General features: G+C 55.0%; 7 protein-coding genes across 7 annotated transcripts; 4 read left to right on the top strand and 3 right to left on the bottom strand.

Annotated features, from left to right (window-relative positions):
- Window positions 1–78: 78 nt before the first annotated feature.
- Window positions 79–2425, top strand: BZA05DRAFT_441591 (CASP C terminal-domain-containing protein; the record flags this gene model as incomplete). The annotated part of the gene is made up of 3 exons (XM_051486676.1): window positions 79–244; window positions 310–477; window positions 540–2425. The coding sequence occupies 3 exons, from the start codon at window positions 79–81 to the stop codon at window positions 2423–2425; spliced, it is 2220 nt and encodes a 739-aa protein (XP_051342923.1).
- A 179-nt stretch (window positions 2426–2604) lies between these two features.
- On the bottom strand, window positions 2605–4696 carry BZA05DRAFT_162764 (4-aminobutyrate transaminase gata). Its single transcript, XM_051479103.1, has 4 exons — window positions 4259–4696; window positions 4159–4172; window positions 2914–4073; window positions 2605–2827 (listed from the first exon to the last, which is right to left on the bottom strand). The coding sequence occupies exons 1-4, from the start codon at window positions 4535–4537 to the stop codon at window positions 2784–2786; spliced, it is 1497 nt and encodes a 498-aa protein (XP_051342922.1). The 5' UTR covers window positions 4538–4696; the 3' UTR covers window positions 2605–2783.
- Window positions 4697–8927: 4231 nt separating this feature from the next.
- Window positions 8928–10138, top strand: BZA05DRAFT_423979 (Metallo-dependent phosphatase-like protein; the record flags this gene model as incomplete). The annotated part of the gene is made up of 4 exons (XM_051485890.1): window positions 8928–9107; window positions 9227–9628; window positions 9691–9990; window positions 10043–10138. 4 exons carry the CDS (start codon window positions 8928–8930, stop codon window positions 10136–10138), a joined length of 978 nt encoding a protein of 325 aa, XP_051342921.1.
- A 3355-nt stretch (window positions 10139–13493) lies between these two features.
- Window positions 13494–16540, bottom strand: BZA05DRAFT_162614 (cellobiose dehydrogenase-like protein). Its single transcript, XM_051479102.1, has 4 exons — window positions 16009–16540; window positions 15306–15954; window positions 13842–15244; window positions 13494–13780 (listed from the first exon to the last, which is right to left on the bottom strand). Exons 1-4 carry the CDS (start codon window positions 16195–16197, stop codon window positions 13550–13552), a joined length of 2472 nt encoding a protein of 823 aa, XP_051342920.1. The 5' UTR covers window positions 16198–16540; the 3' UTR covers window positions 13494–13549.
- Window positions 16541–18717: 2177 nt separating this feature from the next.
- BZA05DRAFT_433635 (major facilitator superfamily domain-containing protein) lies at window positions 18718–20633 on the top strand. The gene is made up of 2 exons (XM_051486271.1): window positions 18718–19833; window positions 19886–20633. Exons 1-2 carry the CDS (start codon window positions 18795–18797, stop codon window positions 20431–20433), a joined length of 1587 nt encoding a protein of 528 aa, XP_051342919.1. The 5' UTR covers window positions 18718–18794; the 3' UTR covers window positions 20434–20633.
- A 122-nt stretch (window positions 20634–20755) lies between these two features.
- On the top strand, window positions 20756–22356 carry BZA05DRAFT_386754 (oxidoreductase; the record flags this gene model as incomplete). The annotated part of the gene is made up of 4 exons (XM_051482513.1): window positions 20756–21121; window positions 21178–21309; window positions 21367–21864; window positions 21922–22356. Coding segments are annotated over exons 1-4 (1022 nt in total), but the record flags the coding sequence as incomplete, so codon positions are not given.
- Window positions 22357–23586, bottom strand: BZA05DRAFT_386753 (uncharacterized protein). Its single transcript, XM_051482512.1, has one exon. It carries the CDS (start codon window positions 23534–23536, stop codon window positions 22607–22609), a length of 930 nt encoding a protein of 309 aa, XP_051342917.1. The 5' UTR covers window positions 23537–23586; the 3' UTR covers window positions 22357–22606.
- Between the last annotated feature and the right edge of the window lie 487 nt (window positions 23587–24073).

The following is a 24073-nucleotide window of genomic DNA, read 5'->3' as shown; positions in this document are numbered from 1 at the left end:
ATAAAACCGTACCTATTCCTTTCCAACATTCCCAACTACACTGGAACTTCGACCAGCATAACTCCCCCGGCCTTCATAATGGCTTCCGAGCAGCAGCGACCTCGAACCTCCACCGATTCCAATCCCGCCAGTAATGTCGCAGCAACTTCAAATGGCGAGGCGCGAAATTCTACGGATGAAGCCGCTGCCGGCGGGGCGTCATCCCAGACGAGCGCATTCCAGGCTGCAATCAGCGCCTGGAGAAGTGAGACTACCTATGGCCAATTTAGCTCTCTATGGAGCGACGACTGACGGACTGCCATGATAAAGGTATTGATCTGACGCACCTACAAAAGTCACTCGACGCGACCGCCGGCGACATCGTAAACGGCCAACGGGAGAGCTTAGTGGAACGCAAGGAGCTCGCGCAGAAGACGAAGGAGTACCGGAAGCTTGACGACGAGCAGAAGAAGGAGGAATGGAAGGGACTACTGAAGTGTAGGTACTGGAAGAGAGGAGTGGTATGGACTGGCGACAACCCGGCTGACGAGGCTGCACAGCGTACCAGATCTTCATCGACCATCTAACGACGTCGAAGAAAGCTACCGAGACCTCATTCCTGGCGTTATATTCTACCCTCGCGGAGGCGCCAGATCCATACCCGCTTCTAGAAGCGACGATCGACTCGCTCGTGAACTTCTCGGATGTGCAGGCCATGACGAAAGATAATGCCTCCCTCAAAGCCACCGTAAACCGCCTTTCGAACCAGATCACCAATCTGGAAGCATCTCTCGCTGCCAAGAACAAGGAGCTAGAACGGAAGGAGAAGGAGAAGGGGGAAGAGTCGCAAAGGGTGGAGAAGGTGTGGAAGGGCGTGTTGGACGAGAAGACACGAAACTGGGAGGGCAAGGAGAAGGCTTTGACCGAAAAGCTCGAGCACCAGGAAACTGTGCTTAAGGAGATCAAAGCCAGCTTCGAGGTTGCGCAAAGGATGGGACCAACCAATCTAGGCACTGAGGACGGCTTGCTGGGCAAGGAGCGGTCCGCCGAATTGGAGATTGTGAATCGGGACCTCGAACGCACGACACTGCGCCTGGCCGAGGCAGAGGGAAGGAACGAGCAGCTGCGACTGGAACTTGCAAAAGCATCCAGCCAGGGCAACTCTGGGCCGGCCCAGGCAGTCGCCGAGGACGATTCTACCATCCTGCGTCTGCAACACGAAAGCGCCAACCTCCTCCGCAAAGTCAACAACGCCAAATCCGACCTCGAGGCACAGAAGAAGGAGGCGGAGCGCAAAGTTCGCACGCTGGAACGCACTATCGACGGCTTAGAAAAGGACAAGGACATACTTCGGGAAAAGGTGTCCAAGTGGTCCGACTATGAAGACGTCAAGCGCGAGCTCGAGATCCTGAAATCGATCGAGTTCTCCACCGGTGACGAAGACGATGATGTTCTCGATTTCTCGGCCCCCGCCGAAACCTCCCCCCACGACAACAAGAAGGAAACACTAGAACAGCTCCTCTTAGCGCGAAACAAGAAGCTAGGTAACGAGCTCACCGTCCTCCGCGTCTCCCACCAAGACCTCACTAGCCGCCTCCAAACCCTTCAACAAACCCTCGACGCCATCACAGCGGACTTCTCCACCTCCCGCGCGCTCAACCAAAAGCTAGAGAATGACCTGCTCAAGCTGCAGGACAGCCACCACCAACCCTCCTCCGCCCTCTCGGTAGCAGGAACCTACGTCTCCCGCTACCCGCAATCCTCGATCGCACGGGGCTCCCGCCCCTCCCCCACCTCCTCCATAATCGGCTCCCAATTCGACTCCCTCCGCACCGCCAACGACAGCACACCCACGCCCAACGCTGGGATCCTCCCCATGATCACCGCGCAGCGCGACCGCTTCAAGACCAAAAACGTCGAACTCGAGCACGCGCTAGCACAAGCGCACACCAACATCGCCAATCTGCGCGACGAAGTCGCCAACCTGCGAAAGGACAATCTACAGCTGTACGAGAAGACGCGGTACGTGTCGTCGTACGCCCGCGCACCGCCCACGAACACGGCGACTGCCACCTCCGGCTTCGCGCCGAACGGCGGCAGCGGAGCAAGCATCGACCGCTACAGACAGGCATATGAAGCTAGAATCTCGCCGTTCGAGGCGTTCCGTGGCCGCGAGAGCGCCCGCGCTTACCACCGCATGAGGGTGCCCGAACGTGTCATTTATAGCTTTACCAGGGTCATCCTCGCAAATAGGGTCAGCAGGAACCTCTTCGCGGCCTACTGCCTGCTGCTACATGTCCTCATCGTTAGTATGCTGTATTGGGCCGGCATCGGCGAGACCACCGGCGCGGCTACGGCGGGGTTGGGCGTGGGTGCGGTTGGCATGGCCGCTGCGGCGCCGGGCGGGAAGGAGTGGACGCAGGAGGGGTTTGATGGACGGTTGTAGGAGCGGGAGGATGAATGGCGGTGTATCGTATGTAATGATAGATGAGCGTATGTTTATTTCCTTTTTCCTTCTTCCTTTTTCCTTTTTCCATTTCCGCTACTTTTGCTTTTTTTTTCTTTTCGGTTTACGTGGGGGCTTTGAGTGATCGATGGATGGATGGGGGGGTGTTCCGGATGAATGGATAGATAGATGGATGGATGGCAATTCTGCGGACGGACGATATAATTCTACGACTGGTGGCAGAAGAAGTCTCACTACGGTACGGTACTCTACCGCGCTGGTGGTACAAAGCCAACAGGCGACAAGTTGGTGTAACAACCGTATTCCTTCACTCCAATCCAATCCAGTGCAGTGCGACTCATTTCTTGATCCCAGCCTCGATCTTCTCCAGCAGGATCTCCGCTACACGAACGGACAATCAGCATCGCCGTTTGCATACCAAACTTCATACTTCATACTTGAGATGGGAGGGAAGGGGGGGAACTCACCATGCTTCTCCGCAAACACCAGCATGGGCCTCAACCTGACCGCCGACTCGCCGGACCCGCCGACATTGACACCGTGCGTCTTCATGACCTTCAGGAACTCATCTCGCCGCGGGGAGTCCCACGCAATGAACGTTCCCTGGCCCTGGCCCCTCAGATTGCGGATTTCGTCCGGATACTTCTCCGCCAGCGTAGCCAGGCCGGCATACAGGAACTCCCCCGTGGCCGCGGTATGCTTGACCAGATCGAGGCGCTTGATCTCCTGTATGATAGCGCGGAAGATTATCGCCCTGGCCGGATCACCCATCCAAGTATTGAACTGTCTGTACGCCTTATTCGGTCTTAGCGCGGGGTTTCCGAAGTAGTAACCCGCGGTCTGCGCCTTCTTCGAGAACGTGACGAGATCCGGCGGTGTCGGGAGGTCCCAATGCTCGTGCGCCCAAAACCTGCCCGTGGCGCCCACGCCTGTCTGCACCTCGTCGACGATGAGGAGCACGTTGTGCTTCTGTGTGACCGCGCGCAGCCCCCGGAAGAACGCTGGCGACGCGTGGTTATCGCCGCCCTCGCTCTGCACGGGCTCGATCACCACGGCAACAACGGGGGCCTTCCACCCCGTCAGGATCTCCTCGACGTGCGCGAGGCAGCGCGCTTCCTCCGCCGCGTTCTCGGCCGTGAAGGCGGCGAGCGGGTATTTCAGCGCTGGGAAATCGGCCTGCGGCCATGGGAACGCGGGGATGTCCAGCTTGTGGATCGGCTTGCTGCGGGTTGTGCTGAGTGTCGCAAACAGCCGCCCGTGGAACGCTTTCTTGAAGCTCAGGATCGCCAGGTCGGGGCTGCCCGGCGCTGCGTTGTTCATGCTGCTAGACATCTCCTCGGCGGTAAACTCCGCCCCTTCCCCCCGCTCCCGCCGTCGGTAGTACATGCACGCCGCTTTGTACGCCGTCTCGTTGGCGTCTGAGCCGGACAGCGCGGTAAAGACTTGGTTCAGCCCCGGAGGAGCGACGGACAGGATCCCCGTTTTGAGAAGGTGCGCGTAATCCCCCGGTGGGAAATTGCCCAATGCCGGCCGGTTGATCAGGGAGTTGACCATCTCGGGAGAGCTGGCGGCGGATCGCAAAGCCGCGTTGTTATAACCTATCGGAATGGAGGCGATTTGGGCGTAGCTATATAGGGGGAGATCAGTTTCGTTCTTTCGGTCTTGAAATATATTGACTGAGCTGTGGTGGTGCTGGTGCTGGTGGTACTCACACATCCAATAACATCTATATCAATGATAAGCATCATTCTTTTGTGTATGTAGAAGTAATCGCATAGCATTGCATAGCACAGCCAGAAATAGAGTACCTACATTCCCGTCCAAATCCGCAACATAATTCCCCACGCTCTTCTCATAGTCACACATCATGTTGATGCTGCGTGTATCAAATATCTCGTTCAGCTCCGCAATTGCCGTCTGTGCCGCGGGGCCCGGGATCGCACTCTTTACGGATGGCCCCGAAGGCTCGTTCTGGAAGTAGCTGTCGACGGCGGAGCTGTAGCTTCGCGTCGTGGCCGTGGCTGCGGCGACGGCTCGCGCTTGGAGCCGTGCGCCGCCTAACATGCGCGTACTGCGGAGGAGGGATTGCATTCTTGCTGCTGCTGCTGCTGCTGCTGCTGTGGGAAGGGAGAGGGAGGCGAGGGAGAGGGAGGCGAGGGAGAGGGATTGGTGAATGGATTGAGGGAGGGAGGGATAGAAGGGGAGGGAGAACCGTATTGTACAGTGATGTTGTGTTGGTGCCAGCAATTAATGCTGACTCCGTTAATCCGTTCGTTCGTTCATTCGTTCGATCGTTCGTGAGCCGTAACAGGTTACCGGTATGAAGTAACCGTCGCTACCCAGCTGCCGGCCGGACATCATGTGCCGTATGTACAGTACACATACATAGGGCCGCACACATACAGTTACATGTTACATGTTACATACGACTGCCCCGTCGATCCCATCACATCACATCACATCAGCGGCGGACCGGTGGTAACCGGTTATCCTCGCATCTTCTCGCTCTCCGGCTCGCTGGTGAATTCCATCCCCCAGCTGATACTGATGCTGATGCTGATGCTGATGCTGCTTCACGAAACGGACATCCATGAGTAGTCAATCAATCTACATAGCTTAACCGGGCGGGTTCGCAATAGAGTTGTTTATATGATACAGACCGACCTAGTTAGTCAGTGATAGTTATCTCCACGTGACATGCGGGGTTACGTTTCGGTTGGAGCATTGGCCAGGCGACTTGCGAGACGAGAGTCAAAGCCGGGTGCCAGCCGGCTGGTCGTGAGTCGTGACTCGTGAGTGGGTAGGCCACCCTGGCATATTTTTAGAACCGAGCGTGTTACTGTTCGCCTTCGGCGTTCGCATGCGACTTCTGCGTGCGGCTTTTAGTGGGGCGAGTGGGTGGTGGGTGGGGCGGACGAGTGAGGTCTCATGATACATAGGCCGTTTTCAACGGTGGGGCGGATGGGCGGGCGAAAGGCTGCGGAGAGATATTGAGGATCACCAGTCACTATAGTAACTACGGTCTGGTGATCAGGCGTCAAATTTGGCTATGTACGGTACTCTACGGCGTGCACGGGGAAGGCTTACGGTGGTGATGAAGTCAATATCCATTCGCTGATTCCGCGTGTTGTGGGGCTGGATATGCAGGTTAAGTTAGGTACATGTACGATGCGATACATACACTGGCACTTGGTTGCTTGCTTGCGCAATTGCAACGGCGCGCTCCCTCGCGCGGGCCATGGTTGTCTGTCTTCTGGAAATCGGATGGATGCGGAAACGGGGCAGTGGGGAGTAGAGTACGGTAGGTAGTATGTATGTATTTGTTTTTTGTCATAGGTAGGCGTTTACGGTTACGCATGGTTAACCTCGAAGCTGTTGGTGCGGCGAACATCAGGAAAGCGCAAAAACGCACCCGGAACGATCCTGGCTACACACTGAGCTGAGCTGAGCCGGCGTGTCCAAGGCGGCAACCGAAGGGAGGATGCACCCCCCCTTTAGTGTCCCAACAGGAACTTTTGGCTTACTGCTGTCTGTGACATGTGTGAGCAATTCTGCGGGTGGGTTCGAGTCAGTCAGTCGCCGCTGATGTTGCGGGGGGGAAGAGGCGGAGGGTGAGGGGTGCAGTGAAGCCATGGGGAGCAGCAGCAGCAGCAGGAGGAGGAGAGAACAGGAAGGGAAGGCAAAGGCGCGATATTTGCGTGCTGGGATTGGGGTTGGAATAGAGTGCTTGTGAACGGACTCTAGACTCGAAGCTGTCGTGCATAAAGGTGTGTACGGATAGCCTGTAGATCTGTGGGTGGTGGTGGTGGTGGTGGAGGAGGTGGTGGTGGGGGGTGGGCGGGAGGGAGGCAGGATAAAGGAAAGGAAAAGGAGGAGGGAGGGAGGGAGATAGATATGATAAAGTATCGAGATAGAGTAGATACGGACGGGGGAAGGGGGACGGGGGACGGGGAGACAAACGCCAGAGTTACGGTACGTGGGGCTGAAGCAGTTCAAAGTACCGGCATACCGGGGGTAAGCAGCAGGAGCTGGACAGTGGTGAATGTGGAGAAGACGAATGGATGAGGCAGAAGCAGAGGAAGAAGACGAGAGGAAGTCGAGAGGAAGACGACGAGAGCAAGATGTGTGCGAAGATGCTTCCGATGAACGGTTTGGCTGATTGAAAGAGGACACCATTGGCTGCGCGCAGCAGATCGTGAACGATCGATTGAATGAGTGACCGGTGAGTGATCGGATGGGTGAACGATATTGAAGCCTTCAACTATTCGTGAAGACTCGCGAATCATCCGTTTCCAGTGTCTCTCTGTCTCTCACTTGCCATCTCCGGGAATTAATCGTCCCATTTGCTGTCCCTTTGCCCTTCTTTGAAGTCGGGACTCTGTGTTCTCAGCATCATCACCACCACCACCACCACCACGAACGACCACCACCACCAGCATTATCCGCCTTACCTCTTTCTCCTCTGCGGCCTCACACTTGCCCAGGCCCCCAAACAAAACAACTCCCTGTAAACCCTCTCCTACTCCACCACCACCTAAGCCTCCCTAATCCCGACCGTCGCAATCTTCAACCACCACTACCACCACCACTGCCACCACTACCACCGCTACCACCACTACTACTACTTTACACCACCGCTAACCACTACTGCAAACCAACTACAACCACCACCACCATCCGTCTACTGCCTACCACTTCCACTTTCACTTCCACAGAACCCAACAACCCTCTTCGCCCCATCGCCGTCGTCGCCGTCGCTGTCACCACCAAAACAACTTCAACTACTACTACTCAACCCAGCTTCATCGCTTGCTACTTCTGCCTCCGTGCCTGCTGACCGCTGCTGCCTCTGCTTCTCCGCCTTGCCAACTTTCATCTCGAAACAAAACAACCCGCATCATTCACATCCGTCCGTCCAGTCCGCAACGCCCACCACAACCTTCACGCTCTTCTCGGTCTCTCTCCCTTTGCAAACTGGGCAAAGAAAGAATCTCGCGATCAAAAAGTAGCTATTTCTCCCTCTCTTTCGCTTGCTTCTCACTCTTCCCACCTTTGTTTTTCCCATTACCAAGCCAGAGCGCCCCGCAGGAGCAGCATACCTAAGAAATAGGCCGCTCTGTTTCCTGCTCGGTCGAGTTTCGTTTCGCTGTGTGAAGCGCCGCCTTGTTCTGGCTGTCTTGTCCTGGCTTGCGCACACCACACATAACCCACACACGCCTGCTGCCAACAGCTGCGTCTTGTCACTCTGGTGCTTGCCCTCCTCCTCGATCATACCTCTCACTCCATCCTCGTTGTTGTTGCTGTTGCTATTTCGCCCTTTTACTCTACCCCCGTTGTTATTGTTGGTGTTCAACACTCATCCCCCCCAACCCCCAAACTCCGACCCCCCTCCCTCGTCCTCATCCTCCTCCTCCTCGCCTCTCCCCTCCTCCTCCTCCCACTCATCATCGACCTCTGCCCCCTCTTTCTATCCAATCACCCTCTCCCAAAACTGCCACCACTACTGCCACCACTACTACCACTTACGACCCGCTACGGTTGTTACTACCTTACCCTTTACCCCGTGTTTTCTCGACTGCTCGTTTTATTCCATTCACCCCGCGCTGCTTTCCCCCTCGATTCGTCTGCTGTCGATCATCGTCGGCTCGGAATCCGTTGCTCACGACTTTCCCAAACTTCTAGTTACTCACTAGTGTTCTCAGTCTTCGTCAACCACACTTCGGACTCGTTGAGACTGTTATCTGTCGCCAGCTGCTGAGCGTAAAGCTACTGCTGCATCGCCTTACGAGCGAACCGATACCCCCTCCCCCCGTCCTTGCACTGCAACGAAGCAACCGCAACAAGAAGTCACTGCAACAGACCTCGATTTGATCGGCTCCCGCATCAAACCGATACATACCAAAAACACACAGCACTTTCCAGGATCGCGAGCCAGAGCGCATAGAGCAAAACAAACCGAGGTCGCATATCTCGTTCGTTGCTGTCGCCTTCACAAGCACCCCATCACCACTACCTCCAAGGGGCAAATCCACGCCGCCCTTCATCGCAATCTGGTGAACAGATAACGTACTTTAATCAACAAAGAGCATCTTTCATCACCTGGTACTTCTACCCCTCTCCTGTTTTCATCGATATTTTATTTTTTTCGATTTTTTTTGTTGTTGGTCGTCGACTTCCTCTCCCCGCCAATCGGCCATACTCATTACATTCGAAAATGTACAAGCGTCAACTTGAGATAATGCGACGCCCGTTGCTGTTCCTGGTCAAGAGGCTAGCAAATTCTTGGATCGACTTTTTTTAGTGGATGAGGAGGCGGCCTGAACTCAAACTGATTACGCGTGACGGACCAGATCTACTCGTTCCTGCAACAACACTACTCTCCAACCTCCACCGATCTTCCTTTCCTTCGTCCCATCCTCCCCCCTCCTCCCCCCACTCTTTCCCGCTTTTTACCCCTTCCTTCGAGACAACGCCGACTGCCATGGCAGACCAGACGGACGTCGATCTCGACTCCATCATCGACAGATTGTTGGAGGTCCGCGGAAGCCGCCCCGGAAAGCAGGTGCAGTTGATGGAATCGGAGATTCGTTTCCTCTGCACCAAAGCGAGGGAGATCTTCATATCGCAGCCGATCCTGTTGGAGCTGGAGGCTCCCATCAAGGTATTCCCATTGATTTCCGCCGAGCCAGGAATGAATTTTTTTTCCCTCCAACTGTTGTCTGAGGCGGCGCAACGGCAACGTCATGATCAATTGCTGACCAGTGCAACCCAACCCGATAGATCTGCGGTGATATCCACGGTCAATACTACGACCTGCTGCGACTGTTTGAATACGGAGGATTCCCGCCCGAGGCGAATTATCTCTTCCTCGGTGACTACGTCGATCGAGGAAAGCAGTCCCTCGAGACCATCTGCTTGTTACTCGCATACAAGATCAAGTACCCGGAAAACTTTTTCATTCTGCGGGGAAACCACGAGTGCGCATCCATCAATCGTATCTATGGATTCTACGATGAGTGCAAACGGAGGTACAACATCAAGCTGTGGAAGACGTTCACCGACTGCTTCAACTGCTTGCCCATCGCCGCCATCATCGACGAGAAGATCTTCACCATGCACGGTGGATTGTCTCCCGACCTGAACTCCATGGAGCAGATTCGCCGCGTCATGAGGCCTACCGATGTGAGTTTGAGGAGGATGCGCTTGGAAGAGGAAGACGCAGGCAGCTGACGGATTCGTGTTAGATTCCCGATTGTGGACTCCTCTGCGATCTCCTCTGGTCCGACCCCGATAAGGACATCACTGGATGGAGTGAAAACGACCGCGGTGTTTCCTTTACCTTCGGACCGGACGTAGTGTCTAGGTTCCTGCAGAAGCACGACATGGACTTGATCTGCCGTGCCCATCAAGTCGTTGAGGACGGATACGAATTCTTCTCGAAAAGGCAGTTGGTCACGCTGTTCTCGGCTCCTAACTACTGTGGAGAGTTTGACAATGCTGGTGCGATGATGAGCGTGGATGAGAGTCTCCTCTGCTCGTTCCAGGTATGCCTAATCCCGTTCGGCCACGGAAGGTTTCAGGCTAACACGTGCACAGATCCTCAAACCGGCCGAAAAGAAGCAGAAGTACGTCTACGGTGGCATGGGATCGGGGAGACCGGTCACTCCCCCCAGGAAGCAAAAGAAGAAGTAAACGGGACGCACGGATATCTCTATCACCACGATTACAGGTTTAGGTGGGGTACAATCGGTGAATTGTATTTCATCACCATGTTCTTTCGCAGATGGTTGTTTTCGGTTTACGGTCGAGCGGCTTGTACGTTGTGGTGGTGGTTAGAGGGTATTAATGGGGTTTCTTTTTCTTACTTCTTAACGTCTTTTACAAGGGAAAAGCAAAAGATTGTTCATCATGTTGGAACTCGTACGGAAACCCGCAGCATTGGATGGAGTGGGGGAGGACGGTGTTGGATGGGGATGTTTCGTGTCCTTCTTTGAGAACAGGAAGGAGTTTGGAAAAGGGATATCATTGACTATAGGCAAGGGGATGGGCATATTTTTCGTCTTCAGACCCTTGTGCGTGTTGTGTTGCTTTTCTCTCTATTCTTTATGCTTCTCTCTCGCTCTCTCTCTATCTCACTATCGGCGGTGCTTCGTTCTATGTGCTTCCCTCTGCTTTTTTTTGTTTTTTTTGTTTCGTGTGTCCGCCCTTTTTTCTTTCCTTTTTTCCGCTTTTTTTTTTCTTCGTTCTCGTTCGGTTCTGTTTTTGTGGTCATCGTATGTGCATGTGTATGTGTGGTGTGCACTGTGTGTGTGTTGTGTGTGTGTGTGTGTATGTGTGCGTGTGTGTGGTGGTGGACGTGTGTGGTGGACGTGGTCTGTGTTGTGATGATGACGATGCTACCTACCTAACTACCCTCCCCCTCCCACTCCTACTCCCCCCGCGACTACCGTGCCAACTACCTATACTACGATACGATACGCTATACGCTATACGAAATCAATGACATGGTTGATTGATATGTTGTACGGCCATGGTTAAATGTGATTCTGTGGTGGGCTATGGGAGATGAGGAAGGTATGGCGGATGGCGAAGGAAGCGGATGGCGAAGGAGGCGGATGGCGAATGGTGAATGGATGGCGGACGGGTGGAGTAGAGTAGTTAGTTGCAGCTCGGGATTGATATCGTATCAATGATATATGGTAGATGTTCTATATTCGCAATCGCCTTGGGACCGATCGGCGCTGGGTGCGGCGCTGGGTGCGGTGCCGTGCGGATGGTGGGGAGGATGTGAGTCTCACTCTGGCCCTAGAAGCTTGCCCTGATGGATTGATGGATGGATGGATACCGGTAGATGGATCGGCCGATTGATTGCCGCCGAAGCTGGTACCCAAAGACTTTGTTGGTATGTTGGTATGTATAGTGGCTGAAACGGGTCGAAAACGGGGTCGGCGTCGGCTGAGGGGGAGGCTGAGGGAGAGGCTGATACTTCTCCATGTTCTCCTTACCGTTAACTATTTGCCCAGCGGCGACGCTCCACGGACAAGTTGGGAAGAACGAGCCAGCCTGAAACGACCCACCTACCAGCGTCGCGGGCCTGGTCCTATGCATAGAAACTGGATCTTGGACCGTTGGATGCTGTGCACAGTGCTCCACTTTTAAGCGCTGGCGGCTGGTGGTTGGATTCATGGAACCTGGGTTCTGGTTGCGAGAGTTGTCAGATACCTAGTAGGTAGACGCGTACATGTTTCCACCGTTCCCGGTGGAGTGTAGTGGAGGTGAAGTCGGAGAAGTATCGTATCCAGCTCCAGTGCGCCACCCGAATGCCGAACGCCGGGGACCCGGGAATGCCGGCGTGGCCAAGCCGAATATGAAACATTCAAGCCGAACAATAAAAATAGCACGATTCCGGCTCTCCCGGCCCGAGATCGGAGCCGGGAGAGCCGCAAGCGTGGTAGCGGCGACGAATGCGGCGAGTTCCATAACTATGATATAGAGGAGGTATGTACGACAGTACGAGTGCTTCCGAACGACGTATTATGAGCTCCTTGAGGCGCGGATGCGGGCCTAAAGGGGCGGTCTTGGGGATTTACATAAGACTTGGAGTCGTAAGCTGTCCGGCTTGCACAGTCGGATTGGGAATCGGCTTCCAAGTTCCCACTCCCCGCCCACTACGGACCTAGGTAACCCCGCCCTGTCCTGTCCTCCTCGCCCCCTTCCCCTCCTCCTCCCCTCATCCTCCCCTCCCCTTCTCCTTCCCCCGCCGACCGCCGTCGCCGCCGCAAGCAGTCCACCTTCTAGACCGGAGTAGCCATACTTTAACGTAACAGATCGCCGGGCAGTTCCACAATTTCAGTTACGCAAACGACGACGGCGGTGGGGCGGGGGGATGGGGGGATGGGCATCACTTTATTTCGTCCCATCCTGCTGCGGGTGATCGGGAATCGGGATCGGGGCATTTTTCTTTTTTTGGGGTTGGGCTTGGGTTTGGGTTTGCTTTTTCGAGGGCGGGGGGGTTGCTTTTTGGAAGTTCGTCTTTGCGTGATGGGTTTCGCTTTGGAGCGGTGGAGGCCGCGAGTGCGAGTGGGGCGGGAGGGAGGGAGTGGGCGGCGGGGATGTGGGAGTCCGGTACCGGAGGCATAGTTGCGCAGCCACGGTCTCGGTATCGATATTCGGCTCCACATTTTCATGCTATGATCTATCGGCCGTGGTGGTGGAGCGTGGGTGATATTCCATGATTCGAGCACGCTGAGTACCCAAGTAGGCGGTCAACAACTTGGGCGATGATCCATCCGTCTACCTATCCGAGGCCCATACTGTACATACGCCGAATTCATCCGATTGTGTCCGATTTGCTGGTGCCAGCTAGGTTGGAAGGACTCGTGGGCGGCCGCGGACTCGGACTCTGGCGGGAACTTGGAAGCAACACTTTACTATACAAACGATTACATACACACGAACAACGGAGATGGAGTGCTGATTGAAGATGTAGAACGTTAGCGATTTCTACGCCGCAGTAGGGGAAAAGATTGCTCTGTAGCGATGGGTACGAGAGCATCGAGGTAGCGGTACGGAGGAAGACTAGGTACGAATGGCGCCTAGTGAACATCACCGATCACTCGGAAGCCTCTGGTTTGGAGAAAAAGATAAACTTCCTCGTAGGTTTCCTGAGTCCTTGGTGGCGTTAAAGTCAAAACACTTGGGAGAAACCCCTAGCAGCCAGAGCGTTGGAACTTGGAAAAAGGTCGCATCATCATGGAGTAGAGGGCATGGGCATTCGGTGTTCAAGAACTGATCATCACAATCACAGCTCATTCAGACAATGCACGATAGGTATGCATAGATGAATAAACGATACTGTTACAAAAGCCCCAAACAATGAAGATATCTACAAAAAGAAACCACCGAACCAAAAGTCAAGCAAAAACGCAATGCACACACACACACCCCTCCCCCCCTCTCCCTCACACGCACTGGGAGTAAAACGTATTTGAAAACGTACAGGTATACGGCGACACACAAGCCGTGGCGCCAGTCCAGCCCTGTCCACCGCACTGACCATACTGCTCCGCCCACAACCAACGCGCGTTAGAAAAAAATCCTCGATTAGAAGGCACGGATGTGGCGCCTAGACGCGGAAGAAAGGAATCTCTTTACCCTGGCGACGACAGTGCTCGTAGAACTTGTGGTTGCCGCCGTGGTCGTGGCACTCGTCGTTGGGAAGTTCTGCAGCGGGATCGCCAGGATCTTCTTGACCGCGTGCTCGGCTGCTACGAGGATAGGCGCCGAAGGGTTCGTGGAGACATGACCGGGGAAGATGGAGGCGTCGATTACGTACTATGGAGGTCAATATTGGAGCTCATGGAGGAAAAGGGGGCGGGGGGGAGGGGACACATACGATGTTGTTGGTGCCGTAGACCTTGGTGTTGAGATCCACCACTGAGCCGGAAGTACCGCCGAGCTTAGTGCCGTCGTCAGTGCCCAGCCTGGCCGATCCGAGCCAATGGTTGCTACCACGGCTCTGGAAGTACGAGTCGACGTAAGCCTGGGCGGTCACACCCGACGCCGGTGAAAGCAGGGTGATGGCGGTGCCGTTGGCGTCGGTCCAGCCCTTGATGGCGGTGAGCATGTTATCGATGCCCTTGACGATGGCGGCCTTGTCCTGGCCGGTGGTGCCATAGGGCTCCGTGCCGACAGTCATGCCGAGGTTGCTCTTGATCGTGATACGGCCGCGGCTGGTCACTCCCGTGCCCAGGTACTGCGATATGGTGATCAGGGTGTCGCCGGAGTTGCCGAGAGAGCCTTCGGCACGCGCGGTCCATTGCATCTGCCGGGTGATCCCGTCGGTGCCGACGACTTGGTCGTAGAGAACGAGGGGAATACCCGGGGCCGCGGTGGAGAGGATTCCAGCGCGGTTGTCGAGGTAGGCGTTCTTGTCGGCCTCGATAGGGGTGTCGTACGCAGCGTAGAAGTCATAGGCCTTGATGTTGGGGTGCGAGACGACCATATCAGTGTTGGTGTGGTCGAGAACGTTGTAGCCGACGGGAGACAGAATCCAGTTGGCCGAGGCGATCATCGAGGAACCATCGGTGGACGAGCTCTTGACGATGTCGAGCATGTCTTTTGGCCCGATTCCGGAGCGGAACAGGATCTTGGCGGTTCCGAACGCGCCGGCGGAGAGGATGACCCTTCCAGTGGCCTTGACCTTGTAGATACCAGTTTGGCCGTTGGAGGCAGTGGCGTAGACCTCAACACCGGTGGCGGTGGCTCCGCTGCGGACAACACGGCGAACCATGGTGTCGGTCACAAGCTTGAAGTTGACCCTCTTCTTCGCAGTCCTGAGGTAGGTGGCCAGGGGACCACCACGCTCACCGTTGCTGAACATGAATGGCGAATGGCCGAAGGTCTTGAGCTTCTGGTTGGGGGCGGCGTTGATGCTTGCAAGTTCTGTCCATCCGGCCTTCTTCACGGCCGCTCCAAGGACCGAGTAGGTCTCCTGGATGTACCGCTTTCCGTCCATCGAGGGGGTGTCAGTGCCGGGGATACGGGCAAACATGCGCGCCTGAGCAGCCGCCACGTCCGATGCCTTCCACCCAGTGGGGAAGTTGTAGTCCCAGTCGCGATCCTGGGGAACGAAGAACATGCCGGCGTTAACAGCAGTACCGCCTCCAAGAACACATCCAGCCATGCGGTCAACATCATCACAAGCAATTCCAGTGCTGTCCACCCAGATCTCGTTGCAAAGACCAGGGATATCGAAGCGGGTGAGGTTCTCGGCTTTGGACCATTCAGGGGCGATCGCTAATACACTGCGTCAGCATGCTCTGTATCCGAAACCCGACGACGGCATGGATAGACTTACTTCCGCCATGTTCACCAGTAGAGGGAGGACCACGCTCGATCATGAGAACGGTCGCGCCAGACTCGGAAAGCCTGTCAGCAGCAACCAGACCTCCGGCACCACCTCCAACAACGATGTAATCGTACTCTCCTAGGACATTTGTGCTGGAAGGAATGGGTGCTGCCGTCGAACTAGAAGATGGGGCCACGGTGGTGGACGACGCCGGGGCAGTGGTTGTAGGACCGCCGACACCGGCAGCATCGAGCCAGCTTTGGTAGAGAGAGCTCTTCGCTCCGGCGAGGTTCATTCCGTACTGACCCATTCCGTTGTTGTGGTAGGGCAAAACCGTGTCGGGATCCGTCTTATCGGTCAACGCATCCAAACTGATGGCCCAACCCAATACTGTAAAGTCGGCAGTAGGGTCCCAGCTAGAGCCGGAATCCCAAGACATGCAGTTCTGGCAACGGAAGGTGTACTTGAAATGGGTGGTATTCACGGACGAGTACATCGTCGTGGCGGTGGGCCCGTCATAGACCAGAGGGTCAATGTAGGAGTCGATCCAGCGGAACGAGTGAACGACCTCATTTCCATTTGCCCATGCGACCAGAAGAAGGGAGTCCGTCATCGAGCCACGGAGAGAAAGACCCGACCAACCGGCTATGGGACCGACCTGAGTGTATCTTCGTCAGTTGAGTCACTGGAGGGCAGTGGATTAAGAACATACGATGTGTCCAATGAACTCGTCGGTAGGTGATGTTGGCAAAGCCATACCGAACACATATCCACCAGCTGACACTGTCGAGAACGACTGGTAGGCGATGCCAGTTTCGGAATCGGTATATGCTGTGGAGGACTGCGCAGAGGCAAGTCCCACCATCGCCCCAAGGGCGAGGAGACAAGACTTCCAGTTCATGATGTGAGGATTTTCGAGCTTTCCAGAGTCGAGTTTGCCGTCAGGTTAAAAAATTGGGAAGCAACACAAAAAAAATGAAGGACAGTTGGTTCCAACGTGGGGAATGAAAGGAATGAAGCACGATCTGGCGATGTGCTGGAAGAAGAGAATGTGGGTCCTGGCCTGGTGGGAGGCTTTGTGGATGAATTTTGAAAAAAAAGAGTGCGAGATCTGAGGACCTTATATTATCTGGAGTTCACGGTGGGGGATTGATATATTGGAGTTCGGGTAAGCATGGGCCCCACGATGTTGATGCCAAATTCGAAATTAGAGTACCTGACCATCAGACAAAACGCAGGCTGCAACTGCCCCTGCCATGCACCGTCATGGCGCGGAATAGTGGGCTAGCAGCTCAAGTGAGGTTGATTTGGCGGACATCTGGAAGGCTCCCGATTGGAGTACGGGTTGTCCGGACGGTACGATCCGACAGTTGCTGCCATCGACGTCGGCCAGGACGACCGAAGGTTAAATTCCACGGCCCTGCTGGGCCTTAGCACGAACACTGCTATCATTTTGTTGTGGCACAAAGGCATAGTGATGATGCTTTTCAAGCACAGCCTGCTGCCTCAGTTGTATATGGCTATTCCAACGCCTCTGGTGGAAGGAACCGACTCTATCGTCAGGCTCCGTCAGTAAGACTCCACAGAGAAGTGGGTATCGATCGAGCACGAACCCATCTGGAACTCACCGGCGTACTTCCCTCGCCTCTACTGTAAACGCCTCTTTCGTGCCGACGTAAAGGGCGGCGTGGTGAGGCGCCGCACACCGGCTCCTGGTGACGATTCCGAGGTAGCGAATAGAGTATCTGCCAGGACAAGTCTCCTGTAAATTGACCGTACCGGTTGAAAGCGTCGGTTTCGGGGGTTCTCACCGCCACTCCGGGACCTAGAATATTAGAACCCGGAAGGTCACTCTATGATTCCGACTGCTACTACCTAGCGTTTGTGGATGAATTGGACCTGGTCATGGGTCCCACGTCTCGCCAACGATATGTATGGCGGGTGGCGGTTAAACAACGTCGCTGCATTCGCCGGTGCCGGGATGGGCGCCAGTGCGTGGTGGTACCTTGCATGCTCATTCACCCCTAACAGAGATGACTGAGTAACCAGTAGATTGATGATGAGGACGACTGTTTCGCGGAGTCGTAGTCAAAACACAGTACCTATGCGCACACCGGACTCTCATGGGCGTTCACTCCAGCCACCGTGCGTATATAAGGAGCGCCTCTAGACACTGAGCGTCCGTGGCTTCGGGAGAGCTTTGAGAACGCCTCTGGAACAGGAAGGCTTGCACAGATCGGGTGCCGCCGACGGAGAGGGAAAGCGAGATAGCCAGCCACACACACACCCAGCGAAGCGCAGCCCGGATAGGCGGTAAATACCCCGCGCTTTCCTTAACCACCTACCCTACACTCGGGTCTTATTACTGCAGGTCCGATGGCATCGCGTAGCTTTTGGGGTTTGTTGCACCATGCGGGGAAATCATTATCTGGGGAAGCGGCCCTGCAAGGCACAATCCCCCCAGAGGTACTCCGAACTTGTACGGGCACGTGAACAGTGGCGGGCTCCAATCTAGGATAAACGGCCAGTAACCCCGATCGAATCCGCCAGTCTGGAAGCCATCTTCAAGGCGGTGGCAAGCCCTGGTGTCTCCAGACTTCGTATTCTCCATCCAGGCTTCGGATTTCTCATCCATAGCGAGAAGATTCGATCCCTGTAGATGCAATTTCTGCCCTCCTAGCTAGAATAGGCCACTCTGCGATGCATGCAATTCTCGAACCTTGACAGTCCAAGTAAGGCCCCCGCTGGGTACTTTCCTCAGGTACCTACATATGCGCGCGTTATATTCGAGGTTTATATGAGGCCTGATATTGCACCTACCTTGAGGCAATACGTACATCATGAATCTCGTATCAGACGAGGCTAATCAAGTCCCAGAAGGCTCAGTATGATATAGTAACACTGCCCGGAGTCGATGTCCATTCTAATACAGATGTTGGATTACCTACTCGTCCTAGGTTGAGCCGACGGTAATCAAAACCTCGCTGTCGAACTGCGCATGTGCTTAACTAGCACCCCCACGAGTTAGTCCGTTAGCATTAATGATTAGTTAGCATCAGCGGGAGCTCAAGTTCGGGCGATGTCAGTCTGCGAGTGTATGAGCAAAAGGAATCGTCTTATCAAACCCAAGAACAGATGGTGATAATCCGGCTTATCACTTGTAGAATGGAACCCAAGAACAGATGTTGATAGGTAGTCCGGCTTATCGAGTATTTGCAGAATAGATCTCAGAACGAGCATGAATGATAGCTGAGGAAATTCTCATGGTCCCGAAACAGCCGTTCATAGGCGTTGTTGAATTTGAATGGCAGCGTGAATGTGTTTGTTCGAGTATGTAAAGAATTGTATGTCCACGGCCGGCCAGGATCGACCTCGCATAACAACCCTAGCCACTCCCGTGTGTGCTGTGTCAGCTTCGTCACTACTGCAACTCTACTTGAAGCTCAACATAGCTCCACGCTCATTGCAACCTCCAGGCAACGCCCAGCGACAGCCGCAATGAGTTATCTGCTTCGTCGTCTCCCACTCTCACCAGCCGTGCGCCCCCTTCACGCGACAACCTACTTATTCGCCGTACCCCTATTCTCTATCGCCTTCCTCGTCTTCCTCAACAGCAGTCTGAGCTTCCTGCTCACGCACCTCTTCCATGTCTCGCCCAAGAAACTCGGTAGCATCGTCGGCACCCTTGGCTTCGTCGATGAGCTCGTCGCGATCTTTGCCGCGCCGATATGGGGCCTTATCAGCGATGGACGCGTCGGCACGCGCGGAGTAGCGAGCATGGGATACCTCGCGATAGCAGTTTCGTTGGTGCTTTCGGTGGAGCTGAAGAGCGTGTACCCGGGTTTAATAATCGGGCGGATCGTATTTTCCCTCGGTGCAGCAGCAGTGACAACGATGGTTTCCGCGATCCTACCTGAGATGACGAATCCTCCGTCCTTATCGGATGACGAAGCTTCGGAGTTAGTGGCGAAGCCTGCGCCGACGGGTCGGTTGGCGGGACTTGTAGGACTTTTTACGGGATTCGGCGCGTTGTTGGCACTCGGGCTGTTTCTCCCTCTGCCTACGCGCTTCTCGACTCACCCCGGTGTCACGCCTGGGGCTGCGGTTAAGATCTCGTACTTCATCGTCGCCGGTATTGCCGGTGTCGTTGCAGTGTGGTGCTACCTCGGCCTCCCGCCGCCTAGGAATCCTGCGGCTGGAAATACGTGGCACGATATCAAGACGTGGGTGTGGACGCGGATCTGGGGCGGAGATCCGGTATTCGTAGCTTCTCCTGAGGACGAGGATGGACGGCGGAAGGGAGCTGCGCAGGTGAGCGGAATCCGCGGCCTGTTGGTGGCGGTGAAGTTGGCATGTACGGATGGCCGTATCGGTGTGGCATATGTGGGTGGTTTCGTCGCGAGGGCAAGTTCGGTCGGGATCAGTCTCTTCATCCCGCTGTTTGTGAATCACTATTTCGTCTCCACTGGACGCTGTCAACCCACCGTTCCGGAACTATCGAAAGAAGAGTGTCGGAAGGCCTATATCCTCGCCTCAAGTAATTTTACCTCTTACTATTTATGCATACGGGGAAGCTGACGGAGATTTAGCCTTAACGGGTACGTCGCAACTTACCGCGCTTCTCCTCGCGCCAGTTTTTGGTTACCTCACCGACCGCCTCTACACCACGCCCTCTCTCCGCAATGTTCCGCTGATCCTCTCTTCCGTCCTCGGAATCGGATCCTTTACGCTTTTCTCTCTTCTACCTACGCCGACCAGCCCTTGGGCGTTTGTCTTCGCCGCATTTGCAGGCGCCAGCCAGATTGGTGCCATCGTTGCTTCTCTTGGCCTTCTATCCCGCGGAATCGTCGAGGTCGCATTACCAGGCGACCATCATGTGGTTGACGGAGCTGAGCAACCATTGCTGTCCGGTAGTGTGCGCCAGAATGACAAGACCAGAGAGGCGTTCAAGGGCAGCATCGCGGGCGTCTACAGTCTCTTCGGCGGTGTTGCGATCCTGCTGCTTACCAAGGTTGGCGGTAAGGCGTTTGACGGTACAGTTGGTGCGCCATTTTGGATGTTGGCTGGATTCAACGGCGTGCTTTTGGTTGTGGCGGTTGCGGATGGAGTTTGGACGTGGATTTGCGATGGGCGGTAATATCGAGGACTGTGGACGGAATTTTTGGAGGTTACGAGGGATATGATACGGTATACGATTGGCGTATGATACGTTTGCCTCATGCGTCTGTTTCTTTAAGGCGTTGTATGTTTGAGTTTTTCTTCTGATTTCTGGATATCCGCATGGAGATGAATGAGTTTTTGATAGTAGTTAATATACTTTTGGATAAGTTTACTTTGCACAGGCAGGCCAGCGTAGATCAAGTTAGCCGCGGTGCTCGTTATCGGAACGAGCCGTGAACATCTAACATAGATCTACAGAAAACTTGTCACCCGCGTGCTTCGCCATGTCGCAACTTCAACACCATACAGTCGATGACGTCACGGTGAATTCATCGGTGTCAACGGTCAATACTACCCAATTCGGCCAGCAAGGAAAATTCCACCGTCAATGACAAGACGATGACCTAGGTGGACACCGTAGGATCAAAACCGCCGGATTGTACCCATTTATTTAAACAAACAATGAACCATTGCCGGCATACTCCTCTTCCTCTCCTCTTCCGCACACTCCACACATACAAACCACAACTATTCCGCAGAATACCACTACTACCAACTACCGTACGCAAAACCACATATACAAGCTTCAGAATGGCATCCTCGCAGGCTGGAAAAGGAGGCGAGTTTAAGGCCAATGTTCCGAAGCAGGAGCAGCCGCTGCCGGGGTTAGTCACCTCCTAAAGTGCTTACTGTTTGTGGGCTTGTGCTGACATATGTGCAGTCTCGAGAAAGACATGGCTCCTACTTCCGAGTCCACCAAGCTTGAGGGATCCGACGGATTCGTCGAGTACGAGGGCTCCGGAAAGCTGAAGGACAGGGCCGCCATCATCACTGGTGGTGATTCTGGCATTGGGTGAGTTCTTCGATAATTTAGAAATAGAGATCGAGCTAACGCCTGCACCCCCACTAGCCGTGCCATTGCCGCCCTCTACGCTCGCGAGGGTTGCGATAGCACCATCGTTTACCTCCCGGCGGAGCAGGAGGACGCCGAGGAGACCAAGCGTATCGTCGAGTCCGCTGGCCGCAAATGCAAGCTCATCCCGTTCGACCTCGAGAGATTGCGGGACTTGCACGAGATTGTCGACGCGCACATGAAGGAGTACGGTCGCCTCGATATTCTTGTCAACAACGCCAGCAAGCAGGTCATGTGCGAAAACTATGAGGATATCGAGATCGACAATATCGAGTCTACGTTCCGCAGCAATATTCTTCAGATGATGGCGCTTACGAAGTTTGCCGTGCCGCATATTCCAAAGGGTGGAAGCATCATCAATACGACGAGTGTGGTTGCGTTCCGTGGAACCAGCTCCATGGTCGATTATGCTGCTACCAAGGGAGCGATTGTCGCCTTTACCAGGGCTCTAAGCAAGTCTTTGACCAAGAAGGGAATCCGTGTCAATGCTGTTGCGTACGTTCTCTGTCCTTTCTCTTTCTCTCACTCTTCACCTGTGCTAACACGCCAAAGACCCGGCCCCGTCCACACGCCTCTCCAGCCCGCAAGCCGTCCCGCCGACCAGATGGAAGGCTTCGGCAAGCAGAGCCAGATCGGACGCGCTGGACAGCCCTCCGAGATCGCCACGAGCTTCGTCTTCCTGGCATCGAAGGACGCATCGCTCTACTACGGCCAGATCCTCCACGCCTACCCGATGGGTGATTAGAGGGTGGAACAAACAAAACTAGAATTTCGGCGAAATCTCTATGGGCGTTTTCTGTTGATTTCTTTTCTGTTCTTTGGGCCAGTCTCCTTGTCGTTTGTACTGTACTTTAGCTGCGATGTGATGCGACAATCGATGTGAACATCACTTGATCGCTCGGTTTGTTGAGATAGTGAAGTAGCATCATCATTCGCCATTCGTTTGAGCATGGCGGGCATCGCGTTTTCCTCTCCAGGCGTGGGATTACTCCCCTAGATGTAGCGGATAACATCCCCATAAGTATCTAGATATTCTACCACTAATCTAACATACAAACGCTGTATACATCGAGTCCTTCCAGGTCGTTTCCACCGACTTCCTAGTAGCCAAGGCCCCCCGCCTTGGACAACTCGGTCATAATAGCGTGTTGTTTCCGGTATACGTAGGAACTTAACCGTTTGCTAAAGCCTATTCCGCGAGCGAAACTTACACTTTGTAACTCCCACCTGCGTACGCTCATATTCGAGCATCAGCTACAATCCCGATGCCTTTCAAAACCCCCTCTAATCCTCCGCGCTCCGTAAAGAACTCCCAATCCTCGTCGCGCTTGACCATCACCTCACCGGCAAGCACAGTGCCGTTGATCCCCACCCCCTCCCGTCCTCCGTCTTCCGATATCCGCGGCGCAAGCGCGATCCACTCCCGCGTGATCCCCATGTTGTAACTACACCCCTTCCCCCGCGCCTCCTCGCACCTCCGGAGCAGCGTCTCGTACGCCTCCACCACCTCCGGCACGCCCACGGCCTTCGGGTAGCGGATGCAAAAAGTCAAGAACGGAAGCCGCGGGTGGGACCACGCCTCTCCATCCCCCTCCCCCTCCTGACCCTCGTCCCCCGCGGCGCTTCGATCAAACGGCAACTTCCCGCGCTCCGCCGGAACGGGGAAGAACTGCACGTGTCTATGCGGCTGGCTCGCGCCGCTGTCGGGCCCGCTATTGAAGAAGCCGTACAAGCGCTCGCCTGTGGACACGTCCTCCCAAGTCCGTAGCACGGCGTAGACCGCGGCGAGATCCTGCGGGCGCAGCGGCTCGGTCTGTGGCTCGAACGTGGCGGTGCACAAAAGGAAGTGCTGCGGTATGATTGGGTAGCGGTTCAGGATCAGGTTGTAATCGGGGATGCTGGCGATTAGGAGGCCGCGCTGTGGCGGGAGGAACGGGTTCGCCTTCGCCTTCGGCTGAGACGAGGATGAGGAGAAGGTTTGGGGAGTGGGAGTGGGTTTGTGTTGCAGCGAGGGACAGAAGCGCGCGCGGTAGACGACATCGTTGATGCGCAGGTCGCGGGTCGCCGCGGACGAGGTGAAGATTACGTCGCCGGCTGCGAGCGCCGCTGCGTACGCTTTTGCAACGAGCGTGGGGAGGTTGGCGGGGAGCGTGGGGAAGGCGGGCATCAAGCAAGAGCTCTAGGTTTGTAGATAGCGGGGAAATCGGCTAGTGTGTTTTGTTCCTTGCGGAGAACCTTCACTGATTTGCACTCACTACTAGGGACGCTAGCCCGGCTGCAGCAGGCTTGGCACTCACGTGTGCTGCGTTTGTTTCAACTCCACGCCTTCCTCCAATCAACCTTCGCCTTTGGCATCATCACACGCCCAACACCATTTTCATCTCGCTTTCCAATTCATTTCGCCCACTTTAAAAAAGAGTTGATAAGGGGGCGATTTTTAAGAGATCCTCGAAATGCTTTCCCGACTCGCAAAAAAAACTGGGGACCTTGGGAATTCACTCGAGCGGAGCGCTTTCGAAGATCAGTCGACAATATTATCGCAACCGTGGCTGGACTCAACCGAACGATGGCTGCGCTGCGCTCTACCGACTCGAGCTACCGGTAGTGCGCATTCGGTAAATCACGAGGCAACTCATCGGCATCATTCCGTTCTGCAGAGGGCTGCTGTCGTCGGCTTCGCTGTCGTTGCTACCTGGTAACCCAT

Source organism: Tricharina praecox, assembly GCF_024521635.1.
Source record: "Tricharina praecox strain CBS 144465 chromosome Unknown BZA05scaffold_3, whole genome shotgun sequence".
In the NCBI taxonomy this organism is placed as follows: domain Eukaryota; kingdom Fungi; phylum Ascomycota; class Pezizomycetes; order Pezizales; family Pyronemataceae; genus Tricharina; species Tricharina praecox.
This window is presented reverse-complemented; position numbering and strand designations above follow the sequence as displayed.